Genomic DNA, 21,115 nt, shown 5'->3' with positions numbered 1-21,115 from the left:
CGGCTGATTAGACGGCGCTACGCGGTTTCTCTTTAGGTACATTCATCGCTGGTAGATTAAGTATGAACACTTCCTTCTTGAATAATTGGCCTACATTTCTTCCGATCAGCTAGAAAAAGAAAAAGCGGGTGACATTGATATAGTGGCAATGAAAGCCAGTAACTATTTAATGGAGGCCGCCCATTCTTTCCGTATCTACCTCAAGAATCACTGCGCAGTCCGAAAGCCTAAAAAAGGCGAAGCGCCCAAACCGGAGCGGAAGCCGAATAAGGCGGTGATATGGGTCGCTAAGGAGTACTCGAAGTGGCAACATATGATTTTGAGTACTCTCAAGGAGTTAAATGGGGTAACTATACTGTTATAACGTAATTAGTTTCGCTTGATTTATTTATTGTGTCCTCAAACATTGTGCAAAGCAATTTAAGATTAGCGTGCGATTATCCCTTTGTCTATGTGCGCATTTAACACTCGCTCGTACGGTTTACTGTATGTACGTTACATTGTGAAAACCGGCCGAAGTCTGATCGACTATCTGTCTATTAGAAAAAACATACGGTCACGAAAGAGATAGAAATCTGTGGCTAAGACCTCAAAGTTTATACTGCCATTGGCATTGTCAAACATTGTAAAGAATTAACAAAAATGAGATTAAAAAAAACATGTCAAACTTTATATACACACAAAAATTAGTTGGGAATTAATTTATTCAAATTACAATTAAAAGGAAATATAAAAATATATCCAGTTAAAGTGAGTTGACGAAAGCTTGACGGGAAGTTATAAAACACATTAACGTCTTCGTCTAAGTTTTTTAATGGCAATAATAACGAAAAGTTATATTTGTGAAAATTATTTAAATAGTAACTTATTAGTTCTAACCTCGTAACGCTTATTGGTATAAAAAATTATATAATAACTGTTTATTTTATACCATACTTATATATATATATATATTCAACATCAAATCATTATGATTGCAGACTTCAGGTCTCCCCGATAACAAAGTATTATCAACAAAACTTTCTGCTATAAACGATCTTAAAAAATATATGAAAAGAGTGATGCCATTCGTTCAAGCCACAAGAGATAATCTACAAAAGATTGGTCCCGAAGCACTCTCTGTTGCCTTGGCCTTTGATGAGGCCCAACTGCTTGAAGATAACAAACAATATCTGCTGAATACTTTGGATGTAAGTATTTGTAGGCTTAATATTTACCGCTTCGTATAAATTATTTATATTATCAGTAGAAAATATAATATGTTTATATGAAAAGATGTCAAGATGGGCGCAAATCTACAATTAAATTGTATTCATATTATTTAAGCATGTAAATTAATAAAAGTAACGATGCGATATTAATGTTCATATTACTTCGAGTATTTATTATGAAGTTAATTTTTTATAGCTTAGTCTGTTTCGAAGGACCAAAATAATTCTTTGACAATTTAAATAATCATTTAACGCATTAGTAACATTTTTAAAGTTTTGAATATTTCTTAATGCATACAGTTATACACCGGACTTAAACGATAGGCTGCTATGTCGGGGTTCCATTTTGAATTTTTAGTATGTTTGTAATCGGGACCTAAAGAAAACAAGAATTAAGAAGAAAAATGTTTTTATTTTATTTGAACCACATAATTAGGACAAACATGATATAAATTGACATACATACGTTAAAATATAAAAACAATTTACATTACTATGAATAAAATAACATAAACCGAAGTTATTTTATCGTAGGCGTCGTCGAATGCCGCCTGAAGACCTATTTTCTTTGCTTTTATAACAGTTAAGACTATTGTTGATTCCGGTAGGTCTTTTCCAAATCACAGAATTTTTATTTTCGATTAAAAGTCTTTGATAATATTTAGTTAAAACTCGTGTTTTCTTGTTAGGTGAAAATTACAAATTTCTAGTAATTATAACATAATTAAAGATAAATCAATAATATTCACTGCGTACGTAAAACAATTCTACCCAAAACACGTTTGAACTTGTCGTTAACCAAAACGGACAGTAGAATGGGTAAACGAAAAACCTGTACTTTATTGTATACAGATAGTCTAAAAAAAAAACAATTTATTACAAAACTTTTTATCTGTCATCGGAGATTTGTTTAAATAATTGGATTATTGTATAATTTTCTGAATCAACAGCTTGACGCAATCGAAGTCAAACATACATACAGTCCTGATACTCCAGAAAAAACGATAGAAGACTGTGCGCCTGGTAGTCCACATGTCAACTTTATTGCGGTACCTGGACTTACAGTGAGACCTTCACCAACCCCACACCGATGAGTGGATTGTTTACCATTTCTGTGACCCTGGTAGATGGGGATATGGTTGAGAAGATTAAAGCCAAGATCGCTAAAGAGATTAAGGCTATTAAAGGTTAGTAAAAAAAATTGGTTAAAATAAATCCAAGGTTATAGTCACCAGTAATTCTCATTTTCAGTGGATTAGTGTTTTAACTATTCTAGGAAATATTCTCTAAGGATTCACTTGGATTGACAGAGTGTTTGCGGCTTAAAAGCAAATAGGACAATTTCTGTGTTTGTTTGTATTATAATAATATAATATTTGTGTATTTGTAAATAAATAATGCAAGTAAAATTTGATAAAGTTAGTTCTATTGAAATATAAACGCAATTTTTTACAGAACTCTTGAAAATATTTTTTATTAACTTTCAGACATAAATGCTCTAAAGCTGTGGCGATATCTTGATCCGGCGTTAGGTCCTCGCAAGATTCCAGTAGCAGGCGATCACGTGACAAAATGCGCGGAACTCGTCAATGGCGATGGTATACGCGTACACGTGGAAGCGTCGCGTATAGAACTCGTTCAGAACGGAACGAATATTGACGTCGGCTTACAGTTTGTGTATACTTATGATAAGTGATTGTTTTCAGAAATATATTTATTTATTTTTATAATAAGTGTTTTATTTTGTTAGTCCTTTATTTGTTTAGAGATTTTAATGCTTCGAAAAGTGGTAAGAAACGTAAGAAAAGTTTCTAAAACTCTTTGAACAATTTTATTAAAAAAATAATCTTTGTTTTTACGGTCAAGTTTAGAAATTTATTGGTTAGTTTATTTGTTGTGAGCACTGAATACAGTTGTGAATTTCCAACATGCCTTTAGGCACATCAATGTGTAAGTAAGCATTTTGCGAATGTATATGCATCTGCATAAAGTATTTAATGACGAAATATAGTATTGCCATCAGAAGAGCTATAGATTTACGTTTTGTTCATTTCTGTATCATCGCATTATGTGTATGTGTGTGTATCTCATGTTAAATGTTTTATTAAAATTTGATTATATAGTCGCAAGGAGTTATAATGGGTTAAAAAATAAAAGAGCTGCAATTTTATATTATATTTAAATAACATATAAACGTTTATTCACATAAAAATGTTTAACATCGCGAAAACGATATGGCGGCGATCCCCGGCGGTCGCAGGCTATGCGAACGCGAAATACCTAAATAATCCAATATTTACACAGTTATATAATACAAACACATAAAAAAACGAAACGATTTCCATAGCTGTGATTTAGGGCTGATGATTGATTTACCACAAACAATTTGATTAAACAAAATACAGTGTAATCTGTATAACTCGCACCTCGTTAAATCGACATCCTCAGTGAGACGCAAAAAAATTGCCATTCCTTTCCGCTGAACCTTTTAAGTGTAAGGTATCTCGAATTATTTAGACGTTGCTACTCGAACAAAATGTTATTTCCCTACGAAATATTGATAATACATATTTATACTCTCTAAAAACGGACAAGTCGGAGTTAATAAAATATATTGACGTCTTACTTGGCATTCCCCGAAATAATAACAATTAAAAAGAATGTTCGGGGTTCGGAGTATTGTTATTGTCATTGTACGTAGTTTAAATCAAAATAACGGATTTGTTTAGTGTACAGTTTACTTCATTAATATGTAAAAATATATACAACAAAACTTATTTGAATTGTGATTCAAATTCGACTCTACAAATGGAAAAATACACATAGAAATCGCGGCTTCGTATGTCGAAATTTCAGCAGTCAAATCATATGTATCTAAGTTCTTGTTAAGTTGAAAATCTCGTTAGCATTTCCCTTGACATTCGAGTTATAGAGATTCCATTGTATTACTAAATTTATTTAAAATGCAAAATTAATCTACTATTTCGAGACGACAAACATGAGTGAAAAATTGTAACTGCCTTTGACTTTGAATAAAATTCTTGCTTAATAAGTAAGAAAATATATTTTGGAATGTCGTAAATAAGGATGATAAAGTAGCATTTAGGACGTAACTCAGTCTTTGTGTTTCTCACGATACCATAAATATGTCTATTGTGAAAAAGGCACTAAATAGAACCAAAAAACTAAAAGAAATGGCCACAAAAAATTTCACCAATATTGACTTAGACAAACCCTTCATCCATCCACGCAGGTTTGCGTACTATAAAGACTTTTTATTGCCATAAAACACTTCTCACTTATAACATAAATAATATAAATGCATTTGAATGCTGTGAAAACTCCGCTCTTGGCATTCATGGTCATGCAACATTAAAGCAATAAAGTAAAAAATGATTATGTTATTTAGAAAAGTCCTTCCAGTCACGAGAATCAGGCCTCTTTACTGACATAACTATATCTGATTAGAATCAAGCAATAACTTTTATATTCCTGTTTTGTTAAATAATTATTATATATATAAAAAAAATTAATGGAATTCTTAATTTGAATATTTTTTGCGAATTTATTTATCTATGGCGTACAACTTTTAAAATACATACGTGTTCACACATTTTACATAGAAATCTCATCATGTGTCTAATAACATAATCAACGGTATTATTTTTATAGGAACGTTCATGTGATATATAAAACTAAAACATACTTTCAGTTAAAAAAAAGAATTCAATCAAATCACACTTATATACATAAATGAATGAAATCCCAAGATTTCATATTAAAAAAAAATTCAAAAGTACGAATTTATCGTTAAAATTGAAGATCTATGTAAAATCTATGTTCTAAGTAAATAAAACATTTATATGTTTAATTTTAATGCGCTCTGTCGCCGTATAGTTCCTAATACTTTTCCATATTCGCGTTCGCATTTACCTCTAAAATTAAGTAAATCCTCGAATACTCATAATTAATTGGTTAGCTTGCTTTACCTAGACTTTTTAACACCTGAATCTACCAAAGTATTGTTAATACTGATGGCACGAGTTCACCTGCTTCTAAATAACACCGAGATATTTGACAAGATTTTAAAAACCATTTCAGCGTAATATTATATATCATATCATAAACGCGCCAAAATGTTTTTTCTGGCCAAGATGGCGTCGCATGACTCACTTGTAAACACATGAGGAATTATGGAGATTTTTACTCATATAAATACGTATTATGAATCTATAAAAAAAACCAGCAAATAAAACTCCATGATAGTATTAATATTAAACAAGATATTATTAACATGCATACGTCATTGTCGATTCGACTAATCTGTTCTGTGTCGCGTAACTGACTCTTTAACGCCTTTTAAAGTCATGTTTTAGATAGATTACTCTTAACAATACTTTATTTTTCACTGTCATCTGTCAAATAGGCTTTTCGATAGAGTATTGAATTTTATAGAACTACTAAGAAGCGTCTATAATGGTCCTATAGTAGTAGCTTTTTAGTAAGTTCAGAGTGCAGGTGTTAATAATTCCATACAATTAGAATATTCGAGAATAAACTCCACAAGTTAAAAAATAAACCAAATTTAACTAGACACCATTGTTGGCATAATTGCGGCCAAATAGTTATCTATTGTCGAATGGACATTATATAAAATATGTGACAAAAATCCTTTACCAAAGGTTTATGAATAAGACGAGATTTTGACATTGATTACAGAATGTACTGAGATTTAAAACATACTAGAATATCCATGGTAGGTAAGATTTATTTCCTTTAAACGACAACAATAGCTAAACTAAGCAATTTTTAATGAAAACATTCTGATAAAATTAGGTTAAAATAAATCAATTAACATAAAAACCGTCTCGGAACTTATTTGTTGACATAAAAATACGATATAATGTTGCAATTTTCTAATCATTTCATAATTAACAGGGACATATACATATGTAAAAGCTCAATTCATTCTGTAACAGCCGCACTACGGCTTTTTTCTGCGATATTATTTTATACTAATTTCAATATAAGTATTAGTCTAGCATTTAGTTTAAATCGCGGAAAAAACTCGAGTGCGGCGTTAACTTAAATCAGAACGCGGTTATGGTATTAATACCCGCAAATTAACGTACGTACTCGTACGTTATGTGGGCTCGTTGGCTAATAGTTTGTCAAGCCCCGCCCCTTCGGCTGATTAGACGGCGCTACGCGGTTTCTCTTTAGGTACATTCATCGCTGGTAGATTAAGTATGAACACTTCCTTCTTGAATAATTGGCCTACATTTCTTCCGATCAGCTAGAAAAAGAAAAAGCGGGTGACATTGATATAGTGGCAATGAAAGCCAGTAACTATTTAATGGAGGCCGCCCATTCTTTCCGTATCTACCTCAAGAATCACTGCGCAGTCCGAAAGCCTAAAAAAGGCGAAGCGCCCAAACCGGAGCGGAAGCCGAATAAGGCGGTGATATGGGTCGCTAAGGAGTACCCGAAGTGGCAACATATCATTTTGAGTACTCTCAAGGAGTTAAATGGTGTAACTATATTTATTTATTGTGTCCTCAAACATTGTGCAAAGCAATTTAAGATTAGCGTGCGATTATCCCTTTGTCTATGTGCGCATTTAACACTCGCTCGTACGGTGAACGTACATTGTGAAAACTGGCCGAAGTCTGATCGATTCTATTAGAAAAAACATACGGTCACGAAAGAGATAGAAATCTGTGGCTAAGACCTCAAAGTTTATACTGCCATTGGCATTGTCAAACATTGTAAAGAATTAACAAAAATGAGATTAAAAAAAACATGTCAAACTTTATATACACACAAAAATTAGTTGGGAATTAATTTATTCAAATTACAATTAAAAGGAAATATAAAAATATATCCAGTTAAAGTGAGTTTACGAAAGCTTGACGGGAAGTTAGAAAACACATTAACGTCTTCGTCTAAGTTTTTTAATGGCAATAATAACGAAAAGTTATATTTGTGAAAATTATTTGAATAGTAACTTATTAGTTCAAACCTCGTAACGCTTATTGGTATAAAAATTATATAAAAACTGTTTATTTTATACCATATATATATATATATATATATATATATTCAACATCAAATCATTATGATTGCAGCCTTCAGGTCTCCCCGATAACAAAGTATTATCAACAAAACTTTCTGCTATAAACGATCTTAAAAAATATATGAAAAGAGTGATGCCATTCGTTCAAGCCACAAGAGATAATCTACAAAAGATTGGTCCCGAAGCACTCTCTGTTGCCTTGCCCTTTGATGAGGCCCAACTGCTTGAAGATAACAAACAATATCTGCTGAATACTTTGGGTGTAAGTATTTGTAGGCTTAATATTTACTGCTTCGTATAAATTATTTATATTATCAGTAGAAAATATAATATGTTTATATGAAAGGATGTCAAGATGGGCTAGCTTAAATAATCTACAATTACATTGTATTTATATTGTTTAAGCATGTAAATTAATAAAACTAACGATGCGATATTAATGTTTATATTACTTCGAGTATTTATTATGAAGTTAATTTTTTATAGCTTAGTCTGTTTCGAAGGACCAAAATAATTCTTTGACAATTTAAATAATCACTTAACGCATTAGTAACATTTTTAAAGTTTTGAATATTTTTTAATGCATACAGTTATACACCGGACTTAAGCGATAGGCTGCTATGTCGGGGTTCTATTTTGAATTTTTAGTATGTTTGTAATCGGGACCTAAAGAAAACAAGAATTAAAAAGAAAAATGTTTTTATTTTATTTGAACCACATAATTAGGACAAACATTATATAAATTGACATACATACGTTAAAATATAAAAACAATTTACATTACTATGAATAAAATAACATAAACCGAAGTTATTTTATCGTAGGCGTCGTCGAATGCCGCCTGAAGACCTATTTTCTTTGCTTTTATAACAGTTAAGACTGTTGTTGATTCCGGTAGGTCTTTGCCAAATCACAGCATTTTTATTTTCGATTAAAAGTCTTTGATAATATTTAGTTAAAACTCGTATTCTCTTGTTAGGTGAAAATTACAAATTTCTAGTAATTATAACATAATTAAAGATAAATCAATAATATTCACTGCGCACGTAAAACAATTCTACCCAAAACACGTTTGAACTTGTCGTTAACCAAAACGGACAGTAGAATGGGTAAACGAAAAACCTGTACTTTATTGTATACAGATCGTCTAAAAAAAACAATTTGTTACAAGACTTTATACGTCATCGGAGATTTGTTTAAATAGTTGGATTATTGTATAATTTTCTGAATCAACAGCTTGACGCAATCGAAGTCAAACATACAGACAGTCCTGATACTCCAGAAAAAACGATAGAAGACTGTGCGCCTGGACTTACAGTGACCTTCACCAACCCCACACCGATGAGTGGATTGTTTACCATTTCTGTGACCCTGGTAGATGGGGATACGGTTGATAAGATTAAAGCCAAGATCGCTAAGGAAATAAAGGCTATTAAAGGTTAGTAAAAAAATTGGTTAAAATAAATCCAAGGTTATAGTCAACAGTAATACTCATTTTCAGTGGATTAGTGTTTTAACTATTCTAGGAAATATTCTCTAAGGATTCACTTGGATTGACAGAGTGTTTGTGGCTTAAAAGCAAATGGGAGAATTTCTGTGTTTGTTTGTATTATAATAATATAATATTTGTGTGTAAATAAATAATGCGAGTAAAATTTGATAAAGTTAGTTCTATTGAAATATAAACGCAATTTTTTACACAACTCTTGAAAATATTTTTTATTAACTTTCAGACATAAATGCTCTAAAGCTGTGGCGATATCTTGATCCGGCGTTAGGTCCTCGCAAGATTCCAGTAGCAGGCGATCACGTGACAAAATGCGCGGAACTCGTCAATGGCGATGGTATACGCGTACACGTGGAAGCGTCGCGTATAGAACTCGTTCAGAACGGAACGAATATTGACATCGGCTTACAGTTTGTGTATACTTATGATAAGTGATTGTTTTCAGAAATATATTTATTTATTTTTATAATAAGTGTTTTATTTTGTTAGTCCTTTATTTGTTTAGAGATTTTAATGCTTCGAAAAGTGGTAAGAAACGTAAGAAAAGTTTCTAAAATTCTTTGTACAATTTTATTAAAAAAATAATCTTTGTTTTTACGGTTAAGTTTAGAAATTTATTGGTTAGTTTATTTGTTGTAAGCACTGAATACAGTTGTGAATTTCCAACATGCCTTTAGGCACATCAATGTGTAAGTAAGCATTTTGCGAATGTATATGCATCTGCAAAAGTATTTAATGACGAAATATAGTATTGCCATCAGAAGAGCTATAGATTTACGTTTTGTTTAATACAGAAGTTCATATCTGTCTCATCACATTAGTAATCAAGAATTCAAATAAACCAAAAAAAATCGCTTTAAATAATTTATATATGGTAATTGCGCACACTTAAACACACACACATATTGCGTAAAACACCGACATATTGAGTATAACACTAGATTGGCATTGTGATGATATTTTTTTACTTTCTATCGAATTAGTTTTAGCTAAGGAAATAAAGGCTATTAAAGGTTAGTAAAAAAATTGGTTAAAATAAATCCAAGGTTATAGTCACCAGTAATACTCATTTTCAGTGGATTAGTGTTTTAACTATTCTAGGAAATATTCTCTAAGGATTCACTTGGATTGACAGAGTGTTTGTGGCTTAAAAGCAAATAGGACAATTTCTGTGTTTGTTTGTATTATAATAATATAATATTTGTGTATTTGTAAATAAATAATGCAAGTAAAATTTGATAAAGTTAGTTCTATTGAAATATAAACGCAATTTTTTACACAACTCTTGAAAATATTTTTTATTAACTTTCAGACATAAATGCTCTAAAGCTGTGGCGATATCTTGATCCGGCGTTAGGTCCTCGCAAGATTCCAGTAGCAGGCGATCACGTGACAAAATGCGCGGAACTCGTCAATGGCGATGGTATACGCGTACACGTGGAAGCGTCGCGTATAGAACTCGTTCAGAACGGAACGAATATTGACGTCGGCTTACAGTTTGTGTATACTTATGATAAGTGATTGTTTTCAGAAATATATTTATTTATTTTTATAATAAGTGTTTTATTTTGTTAGTCCTTTATTTGTTTAGAGATTTTAATGCTTCGAAAAGTGGTAAGAAACGTAAGAAAAGTTTCTAAAATTCTTTGTACAATTTTATTAAAAAAATAATCTTTGTTTTTACGGTTAAGTTTAGAAATTTATTGGTTAGTTTATTTGTTGTAAGCACTGAATACAGTTGTGAATTTCCAACATGCCTTTAGGCACATCAATGTGTAAGTAAGCATTTTGCGAATGTATATGCATCTGCAAAAGTATTTAATGACGAAATATAGTATTGCCATCAGAAGAGCTATAGATTTACGTTTTGTTTAATACAGAAGTTCATATCTGTCTCATCACATTAGTAATCAAGAATTCAAATAAACCAAAAAAAATCGCTTTAAATAATTTATATATGGTAATTGCGCACACTTAAACACACACACATATTGCGTAAAACACCGACATATTGAGTATAACACTAGATTGGCATTGTGATGATATTTTTTTACTTTCTATCGAATTAGTTTTACGTTAGTAACTGTAATGGTAGAAAATAAGGTTAAAGTAAAAATCGATTACGAGTGCTTTACAGCAGTCGGACAGACTTGGTCGTGTATCTCATGTTAAATGTTTTATTAAAATTTGATTATATAGTCGCAAGGAGTTATAATGATTTAAGAAATAAAAGAGTTGCAATTTTGTATTATATTTAAATAACATATAAACGTTTATTCACATAAAAATGTTTAACATCGCGAAAACGATATGGCGGCGATCCCCGGCGGTCGCAGGCTATGCGAACGCGAAATACCTAATCCAATATTTACACACTTATATAATACAAACACATATAAAAAAACGATTTCCATAGCTGTGATTTAGGGCCGATCCTTGATTTACCACAAACAATTTGATTAAACAAAATACAGTGTAATCTGTGTAACTCGCACCTCGTTAAATCGACATCCTCAGTGAGTCGCAAAAAAATTGCCATTCGTTTCCGCTGAACCTTTTAAGTGTGCGGTATATTGAATTATTTAGACGTTGCTACTCGAACAAAATGTTATTTCCCTACGAAATATTGATAATACATATTTATACTCTCTAAAAACAGACAAGTCGGAGTTAATAAAATATATTGACGTCTTACTTGGCATACCCCGAAATAATAACAATTAAAAAGAATGTTCGGGGTTCGGAGTATTGTTATTGTCATTGTACGTAGTTTAAATCAAAATAACGGATTTGTTTAGTGTACAGTATACTTCATTAATATGTAAAAATATATACAACAAAACTTATTTGAATTGTGATTCAAATTCGACTCTACAAATGGAAAAATACACATAGAAATCGCGGCTTCGTATGTCGAAATTTCAGCAGTCAAATCATATGTATCTAAGTTCTTGTTAAGTTGAAAATCTCGTTAGCATTTCCCTTGACATTCGAGTTATAGAGATTCCATTGTATTACTAAATTTATTTAAAATGCAAAATTAATCTACTATTTCGAGACGACAAACATGAGTGAAAAATTGTAACTACCTTTGACTTTGAATAAAATTCTTGCTTAGTAAGTAAGAAAATATATTTTGAATGTCGTAAATAAGGATTATAAAGTAGCATTTAGGTCGTAACTCAGTCTTTGTGTTTCTCACGATACCATAAATATGTCTATTGTGAAAAAGGCACTAAATAGAACCAAAAAACTAAAAGAAATGGCCACAAAAAATTTCACCAATATTGACTTAGTTACTAGTAAAAACCGAACAAACAAACCCTTCATCCATCCACGCAGGTTTGCGTACTATAAAGACTTTTTATTGCCATAAAACACTTCTTACAACATAAATAATATAAATGCATTTGAATGCTGTGAAAACTCCGCTCTTGGCATTCATGGTCATGCAACATTAAAGCAATAAAGTAAAAAATGATTATGTTATTTAGAAAAGTCCTTCCAGTCACGAGAATCAGGCCTCTTTACTGACATAACTATATCTGATGAGAATCAAGCAATAACTTTTATATACCTGTTTTGTTAAATAATTATTATATATATAAAAAAAATTAATGGAATTCTTAATTTGAATATTTTTTGCGAATTTATTTATCTATGGCGTACAACTTTTAAAATACATACGTGTTCACACATTTTACATAGAAATCTCATCATGTGTCTAATAACATAATCAACGGTATTATTTTTATAGGAACGTTCATGTGATATATAAAACTAAAACATACTTTCAGTTAAAAAAAAGAATTCAATCAAATCACACTTATATACATAAATGAATGAAATCCCAAGAGGGAGGCTTCGCCTTCATATTAAAAAAAAAATCAAAAGTACGAATTTATCGTTAAAATTGAAGATCTATGTAAAATCTATGTTCTAAGTAAATAAAACATTTATATGTTTAATTTTAATGCGCTCTGTCGCCGTATAGTTCCTAATACTTTTCCATATTCGCGTTCGCATTTACCTCTAAAATTAAGTAAATCCTCGAATACTCATAATTAATTGGTTAGCTTGCTTTACCTAGACTTTTTAACACCTGAATCTACCAAAGTATTGTTAAGACTGCTGGCACGAGTTCACTTGCTTCTAAATAACACCGAGATATTTGACAAGATTTTAAAAACCATTTCAGCGTAATATTCACTAAAATACAAATTCAATTATTATTATCATAAACGCGCCAAAATGTTTTTTCTGGCCAAGATGGCGTCGCATGACTCACTTGTAAACACATGAGGAATTATTGAGATTTTTACTCATATAAATACGTATTATGAATCTATAAAAAAAACAGCAAATAAAACTCCATGATAGTATTAATATTAAACAAGATATTATTAACATGCATACGTCATTGTCGATTCGACTAATCTGTTCTGTGTCCCGGAACTGACATATAAAAAATCTATATTTTAACTATGTTTTTTTTTAGATAAATTATTACTATACCAGTGATTTTACTCTTTTACGCCTTTTAAAGTCATGTTTTAGATAGATTACTCTTAACAATACTTTATTTTTCACTGTCATCTGTCAAATAGACTTTTCGATAGAGTATTGAATTTTATAGAACTACTAAGAAGCGTCTATAATGGTCCTATAGTAGTAGCTTTTTAGTAAGTTCAGAGTGCAGGTGTTAATAATTCCATACAATTAGAATATTCGAGAATAAACTCCACAAGTTAAAAAATAAACCAAATTTAACTAGACACCATTGTTGGCATAATTGCGGCCAAATAGTTATCTATTGTCGAATGGACATTATATAAAATATGTGACAAAAATCCTTTACCAAAGGTTTATGAATAAGACGAGATTTTGACATTGATTACAGAATGTACTGAGCTTTAAAACATAGTAGAATATCCATGGTAGGTAAGATTTATTTCCTTTAAACGACAACAATAGCTAAACTAAGGTTAAAATTAGGTTAAAATAAATCAATTAACATAAAAATCGTCTCGGAACTTATTTGTTGACATAAAAATACGATATAATGTTGCAATTTTCTAATCATTTCATAATTAACAGGGACATATACATATGTAAAAGCTCAATTCATTCTGTAACAGCCGCACTACGGCTTTTTTCTGCGATATTATTTTATACTAATTTCAATATAAGTATTAGTCTAGCATTTAGTTTAAATCGCGGAAAAAACTCGAGTGCGGCGTTAACTTAAATCAGAACGCGGTTAATACCCGCAAATTAACGTACGTACTCGTACGTTATGTGGGCTCGTTGGCTAATAGTTTGTCAAGCCCCGCCCCTTCGGCTGATTAGACGGCGCTACGCGGTTTCTCTTTAGGTACATTCATCGCTGGTAGATTAAGTATGAACACTTCCTTCTTGAATAATTGGCCTACATTTCTTCCGATCAGCTAGAAAAAGAAAAAGCGGGTGACATTGATATAGTGGCAATGAAAGCCAGTAACTATTTAATGGAGGCCGCCCATTCTTTCCGTATCTACCTCAAGAATCACTGCGCAGTCCGAAAGCCTAAAAAAGGCGAAGCGCCCAAACCGGAGCGGAAGCCGAATAAGGCGGTGATATGGGTCGCTAAGGAGTACCCGAAGTGGCAACATATCATTTTGAGTACTCTCAAGGAGTTAAATGGGGTAACTATACTGTTATAACGTAATTAGTTTCGCTTGATTTATTTATTGTGTCCTCAAACATTGTGCAAAGCAATTTAAGATTAGCGTGCGATTATCCCTTTGTCTATGTGCGCATTTAACACTCGCTCGTACGGTGAACGTACATTGTGAAAACTGGCCGAAGTCTGATCGATTCTATTAGAAAAAACATACGGTCACGAAAGAGATAGAAATCTGTGGCTAAGACCTCAAAGTTTATACTGCCATTGGCATTGTCAAACATTGTAAAGAATTAACAAAAATGAGATTTAAAAAAACATGTCAAACTTTATATACACACAAAAATTAGTTGGGAATTAATTTATTCAAATTACAATTAAAAGGAAATATAAAAATATATCCAGTTAAAGTGAGTTGACGAAAGCTTGACGGGAAGTTATAAAACACATTAACGTCTTCGTCTAAGTTTTTTAATGGCAATAATAACGAAAAGTTATATTTGTGAAAATTATTTAAATAGTAACTTATTAGTTCTAACCTCGTAACGCTTATTGGTATAAAAAATTATATAATAACTGTTTATTTTATACCATATATATATATATATATATATATATATATATATATATATATTCAACATCAAATCATTATGATTGCAGCCTTCAGGTCTCTCCGATAACAAAGTATTATCAACAAAACTTTCTGCTATAAACGATCTTAAAAAATATATGAAAAGAGTGATGCCATTCGTTCAAGCCACAAGAGATAATCTACAAAAGATTGGTCCCGAAGCACTCTCTGTTGCCTTGCCCTTTGATGAGGCCCAACTGCTTGAAGATAACAAACAATATCTGCTGAATACTTTGGATGTAAGTATTTGTAGGCTTAATATTTACTGCTTCGTATAAATTATTTATATTATCAGTAGAAAATATAATATGTTTATATGAAAGGATGTCAAGATGGGCTAGCTTAAATAATCTACAATTACATTGTATTTATATTGTTTAAGCATGTAAATTAATAAAACTAACGATGCGATATTAATGTTTATATTACTTCGAGTATTTATTATGAAGTTAATTTTTTATAGCTTAGTCTGTTTCGAAGGACCAAAATAATTCTTTGACAATTTAAATAATCACTTAACGCATTAGTAACATTTTTAAAGTTTTGAATATTTTTTAATGCATACAGTTATACACCGGACTTAAGCGATAGGCTGCTATGTCGGGGTTCTATTTTGAATTTTTAGTATGTTTGTAATCGGGACCTAAAGAAAACAAGAATTAAAAAGAAAAATGTTTTTATTTTATTTGAACCACATAATTAGGACAAATATTATATAAATTGACATACATACGTTAAAATATAAAAACAATTTACATTACTATGAATAAAATAACATAAACCGAAGTTATTTTATCGTAGGCGTCGTCGAATGCCGCCTGAAGACCTATTTTCTTTGCTTTTATAACAGTTAAGACTGTTGTTGATTCCGGTAGGTCTTTGCCAAATCACAGCATTTTTATTTTCGATTAAAAGTCTTTGATAATATTTAGTTAAAACTCGTATTCTCTTGTTAGGTGAAAATTACAAATTTCTAGTAATTATAACATAATTAAAGATAAATCAATAATATTCACTGCGCACGTAAAACAATTCTACCCAAAACACGTTTGAACTTGTCGTTAACCAAAACGGACAGTAGAATGGGTAAACGAAAAACCTGTACTTTATTGTATACAGATAGTCTAAAAAAAAAACAATTTATTACAAAACTTTTTATCTGTCATCGGAGATTTGTTTAAATAATTGGATTATTGTATAATTTTCTGAATCAACAGCTTGACGCAATCGAAGTCAAACATACAGACAGTCCTGATACTCCAGAAAAAACGATAGAAGACTGTGCGCCTGGACTTACAGTGACCTTCACCAACCCCACACCGATGAGTGGATTGTTTACCATTTCTGTGACCCTGGTAGATGGGGATACGGTTGATAAGATTAAAGCCAAGATCGCTAAGGAAATAAAGGCTATTAAAGGTTAGTAAAAAAATTGGTTAAAATAAATCCAAGGTTATAGTCACCAGTAATACTCATTTTCAGTGGATTAGTGTTTTAACTATTCTAGGAAATATTCTCTAAGGATTCACTTGGATTGACAGAGTGTTTGTGGCTTAAAAGCAAATAGGACAATTTCTGTGTTTGTTTGTATTATAATAATATAATATTTGTGTATTTGTAAATAAATAATGCAAGTAAAATTTGATAAAGTTAGTTCTATTGAAATATAAACGCAATTTTTTACAGAACTCTTGAAAATATTTTTTATTAACTTTCAGACATAAATGCTCTAAAGCTGTGGCGATATCTTGATCCGGCGTTAGGTCCTCGCAAGATTCCAGTAGCAGGCGATCACGTGACAAAATGCGCGGAACTCGTCAATGGCGATGGTATACGCGTACACGTGGAAGCGTCGCGTATAGAACTCGTTCAGAACGGAACGAATATTGACGTCGGCTTACAGTTTGTGTATACTTATGATAAGTGATTGTTTTCAGAAATATATTTATTTATTTTTATAATAAGTGTTTTATTTTGTTAGTCCTTTATTTGTTTAGAGATTTTAATGCTTCGAAAAGTGGTAAGAAACGTAAGAAAAGTTTCTAAAATTCTTTGTACAATTTTATTAAAAAAATAATCTTTGTTTTTACGGTTAAGTTTAGAAATTTATTGGTTAGTTTATTTGTTGTAAGCACTGAATACAGTTGTGAATTTCCAACATGCCTTTAGGCACATCAATGTGTAAGTAAGCTTTTTGCGAATGTATATGCATCTGCAAAAGTATTTAATGACGAAATATAGTATTGCCATCAGAAGAGCTATAGATTTACGTTTTGTTTAATACAGAAGTTCATATCTGTCTCATCACATTAGTAATCAAGAATTCAAATAAACCAAAAAAAATCGCTTTAAATAATTTATATATGGTAATTGCGCACACTTAAACACACACACATATTGCGTAAAACACCGACATATTGAGTATAACACTAGATTGGCATTGTGATGATATTTTTTTACTTTCTATCGAATTAGTTTTAGCTAAGGAAATAAAGGCTATTAAAGGTTAGTAAAAAAATTGGTTAAAATAAATCCAAGGTTATAGTCACCAGTAATACTCATTTTCAGTGGATTAGTGTTTTAACTATTCTAGGAAATATTCTCTAAGGATTCACTTGGATTGACAGAGTGTTTGTGGCTTAAAAGCAAATAGGACAATTTCTGTGTTTGTTTGTATTATAATAATATAATATTTGTGTATTTGTAAATAAATAATGCAAGTAAAATTTGATAAAGTTAGTTCTATTGAAATATAAACGCAATTTTTTACACAACTCTTGAAAATATTTTTTATTAACTTTCAGACATAAATGCTCTAAAGCTGTGGCGATATCTTGATCCGGCGTTAGGTCCTCGCAAGATTCCAGTAGCAGGCGATCACGTGACAAAATGCGCGGAACTCGTCAATGGCGATGGTATACGCGTACACGTGGAAGCGTCGCGTATAGAACTCGTTCAGAACGGAACGAATATTGACGTCGGCTTACAGTTTGTGTATACTTATGATAAGTGATTGTTTTCAGAAATATATTTATTTATTTTTATAATAAGTGTTTTATTTTGTTAGTCCTTTATTTGTTTAGAGATTTTAATGCTTCGAAAAGTGGTAAGAAACGTAAGAAAAGTTTCTAAAATTCTTTGTACAATTTTATTAAAAAAATAATCTTTGTTTTTACGGTTAAGTTTAGAAATTTATTGGTAGTTTATTTGTTGTAAGCACTGAATACAGTTGTGAATTTCCAACATGCCTTTAGGCACATCAATGTGTAAGTAAGCATTTTGCGAATGTATATGCATCTGCAAAAGTATTTAATGACGAAATATAGTATTACCATCAGAAGAGCTATAGATTTACGTTTTGTTCATTTCTGTCTCATCACATTCGTAGTCAAGAATTCAAATAAACCAAAAAAAATCGCTTTAAATAATTTATATATGGTAATTGCGCACACTTAAACACACACACATATTGCGTAAAACACCGACATATTGAGTATAACACTAGATTGGCATTGTGATGATATTTTTTTACTTTCTATCGAATTAGTTTTACGTTAGTAACTGTAATGGTAGAAAATAAGGTTAAAGTAAAAATCGATTACGAGTGCTTTACAGCAGTCGGACAGACATGGTCGTGTATCTCGTGTTAAATGTTTTATTAAAATTTGATTATATAGTCGCAAGGAGTTATAATGATTTAAGAAATAAAAGAGTTGCAATTTTATATTATATTTAAATAACATATAAACGTTTATTCACATAAAAATGTTTAACATCGCGAAAACGATATGGCGGCGATCCCCGGCGGTCGCAGGCTATGCGAACGCGAAATACCTAATCCAATATTTACACACTTATATAATACAAACACATATAAAAAAACGATTTCCATAGCTGTGATTTAGGGCCGATCCTTGATTTACCACAAACAATTTGATTAAACAAAATACAGTGTAATCTGTGTAACTCGCACCTCGTTAAATCGACATCCTCAGTGAGTCGCAAAAAAATTGCCATTCCTTTCCGCTGAACCTTTTAAGTGTGCGGTATATTGAATTATTTAGACGTTGCTACTCGAACAAAATGTTATTTCCCTACGAAATATTGATAATACATATTTATACTCTCTAAAAACGGACAAGTCGGAGTTAATAAAATATATTGACGTCTTACTTGGCATACCCCGAAATAATAACAATTAAAAAGAATGTTCGGGGTTCGGAGTATTGTTATTGTCATTGTACGTAGTTTAAATCAAAATAACGGATTTGTTTAGTGTACAGTATACTTCATTAATATGTAAAAATATATACAACAAAACTTATTTGAATTGTGATTCAAATTCGACTCTACAAATGGAAAAATACACATAGAAATCGCGGCTTCGTATGTCGAAATTTCAGCAGTCAAATCATATGTATCTAAGTTCTTGTTAAGTTGAAAATCTCGTTAGCATTTCCCTTGACATTCGAGTTATAGAGATTCCATTGTATTACTAAATTTATTTAAAATGCAAAATTAATCTACTATTTCGAGACGACAAACATGAGTGAAAAATTGTAACTGCCTTTGACTTTGAATAAAATTCTTGCTTAGTAAGTAAGAAAATATATTTTGAATGTCGTAAATAAGGATTATAAAGTAGCATTTAGGTCGTAACTCAGTCTTTGTGTTTCTCACGATACCATAAATATGTCTATTGTGAAAAAGGCACTAAATAGAACCAAAAAACTAAAAGAAATGGCCACAAAAAATTTCACCAATATTGACTTAGACAAACCCTTCATCCATCCACGCAGGTTTGCGTACTATAAAGACTTTTTATTGCCATAAAACACTTCTCACTTATAACATAAATAATATAAATGCATTTGAATGCTGTGAAAACTCCGCTCTTGGCATTCATGGTCATGCAACATTAAAGCAATAAAGTAAAAAATGATTATGTTATTTAGAAAAGTCCTTCCAGTCACGAGAATCAGGCCTCTTTACTGACATAACTATATCTGATGAGAATCAAGCAATAACTTTTATATACCTGTTTTGTTAAATAATTATTATATATATATAAAAAATTAATGGAATTCTTAATTTGAATATTTTTTGCGAATTTATTTATCTATGGCGTACAACTTTTAAAATACATACGTGTTCACACATTTTACATAGAAATCTCATCATGTGTCTAATAACATAATCAACGGTATTATTTTTATAGGAACGTTCATGTGATATATAAAACTAAAACATACTTTCAGTTAAAAAAAAGAATTCAATCAAATCACACTTATATACATAAATGAATGAAATCCCAAGATTTCATATTAAAAAAAAATTCAAAAGTACGAATTTATCGTTAAAATTGAAGATCTATGTAAAATCTATGTTCTAAGTAAATAAAACATTTATATGTTTAATTTTAATGCGCTCTGTCGCCGTATAGTTCCTAATACTTTTCCATATTCGCGTTCGCATTTACCTCTAAAATTAAGTAAATCCTCGAATACTCATAATTAATTGGTTAGCTTGCTTTACCTAGACTTTTTAACACCTGAATCTACCAAAGTATTGTTAAGACTGCTGGCACGAGTTCACTTGCTTCTAAATAACACCGAGATATTTGACAAGATTTTAAAAACCATTTCAGCGTAATATTCACTAAAATACAAATTCAATTATTATTATCATAAACGCGCCAAAATGTTTTTTCTGGCCAAGATGGCGTCGCATGACTCACTTGTAAACACATGAGGAATTATTGAGATTTTTACTCATATAAATACGTATTATGAATCTATAAAAAAAACAGCAAATAAAACTCCATGATAGTATTAATATTAAACAAGATATTATTAACATGCATACGTCATTGTCGATTCGACTAATCTGTTCTGTGTCCCGGAACTGACATATAAAAAATCTATATTTTAACTATGTTTTTTTTTAGATAAATTATTACTATACCAGTGATTTTACTCTTTTACGCCTTTTAAAGTCATGTTTTAGATAGATTACTCTTAACAATACT

The 21,115-nt window shown here is 30.9% G+C and overlaps 1 protein-coding gene and 1 long non-coding RNA gene across 2 annotated transcripts; both read left to right on the top strand.

Moving 5' to 3' along the window:
- Window positions 1-335: 335 nt before the first annotated feature.
- LOC123712196 lies at window positions 336-2,279 on the top strand. The gene is made up of 3 exons (XR_006754057.1): window positions 336-346; window positions 981-1,190; window positions 2,162-2,279. It is a non-coding gene; the product is annotated as an uncharacterized LOC123712196 (long non-coding RNA).
- A 56-nt stretch (window positions 2,280-2,335) lies between these two features.
- Window positions 2,336-2,938, top strand: LOC123712193 (leucine--tRNA ligase, cytoplasmic-like). The gene is made up of 2 exons (XM_045665184.1): window positions 2,336-2,398; window positions 2,699-2,938. Exons 1-2 carry the CDS (start codon window positions 2,347-2,349, stop codon window positions 2,905-2,907), a joined length of 261 nt encoding a protein of 86 aa, XP_045521140.1. The 5' UTR covers window positions 2,336-2,346; the 3' UTR covers window positions 2,908-2,938.
- The last annotated feature ends 18,177 nt before the right edge of the window (window positions 2,939-21,115 follow it).

The sequence above is a fragment of the Pieris brassicae genome, chromosome 7 (assembly GCF_905147105.1).
Source record: "Pieris brassicae chromosome 7, ilPieBrab1.1, whole genome shotgun sequence".
In the NCBI taxonomy this organism is placed as follows: domain Eukaryota; kingdom Metazoa; phylum Arthropoda; class Insecta; order Lepidoptera; family Pieridae; genus Pieris; species Pieris brassicae.
The sequence above is the reverse complement of the archived record's forward strand: the minus strand, read 5'-3'. Positions and strand labels throughout refer to the sequence as shown.

Bases quoted from the DNA above. Each gene is read 5' to 3' on its own strand.
- LOC123712193 (XM_045665184.1), top strand. From the start codon at position 2,347: ATGGTTGAGAAGATTAAAGCCAAGATCGCTAAAGAGATTAAGGCTATT. The intron at 2,399-2,698 runs GTTAGTAAAAAA...ATTAACTTTCAG, and splicing joins AGAGATTAAGGCTATTAAAG to ACATAAATGCTCTAAAGCTG.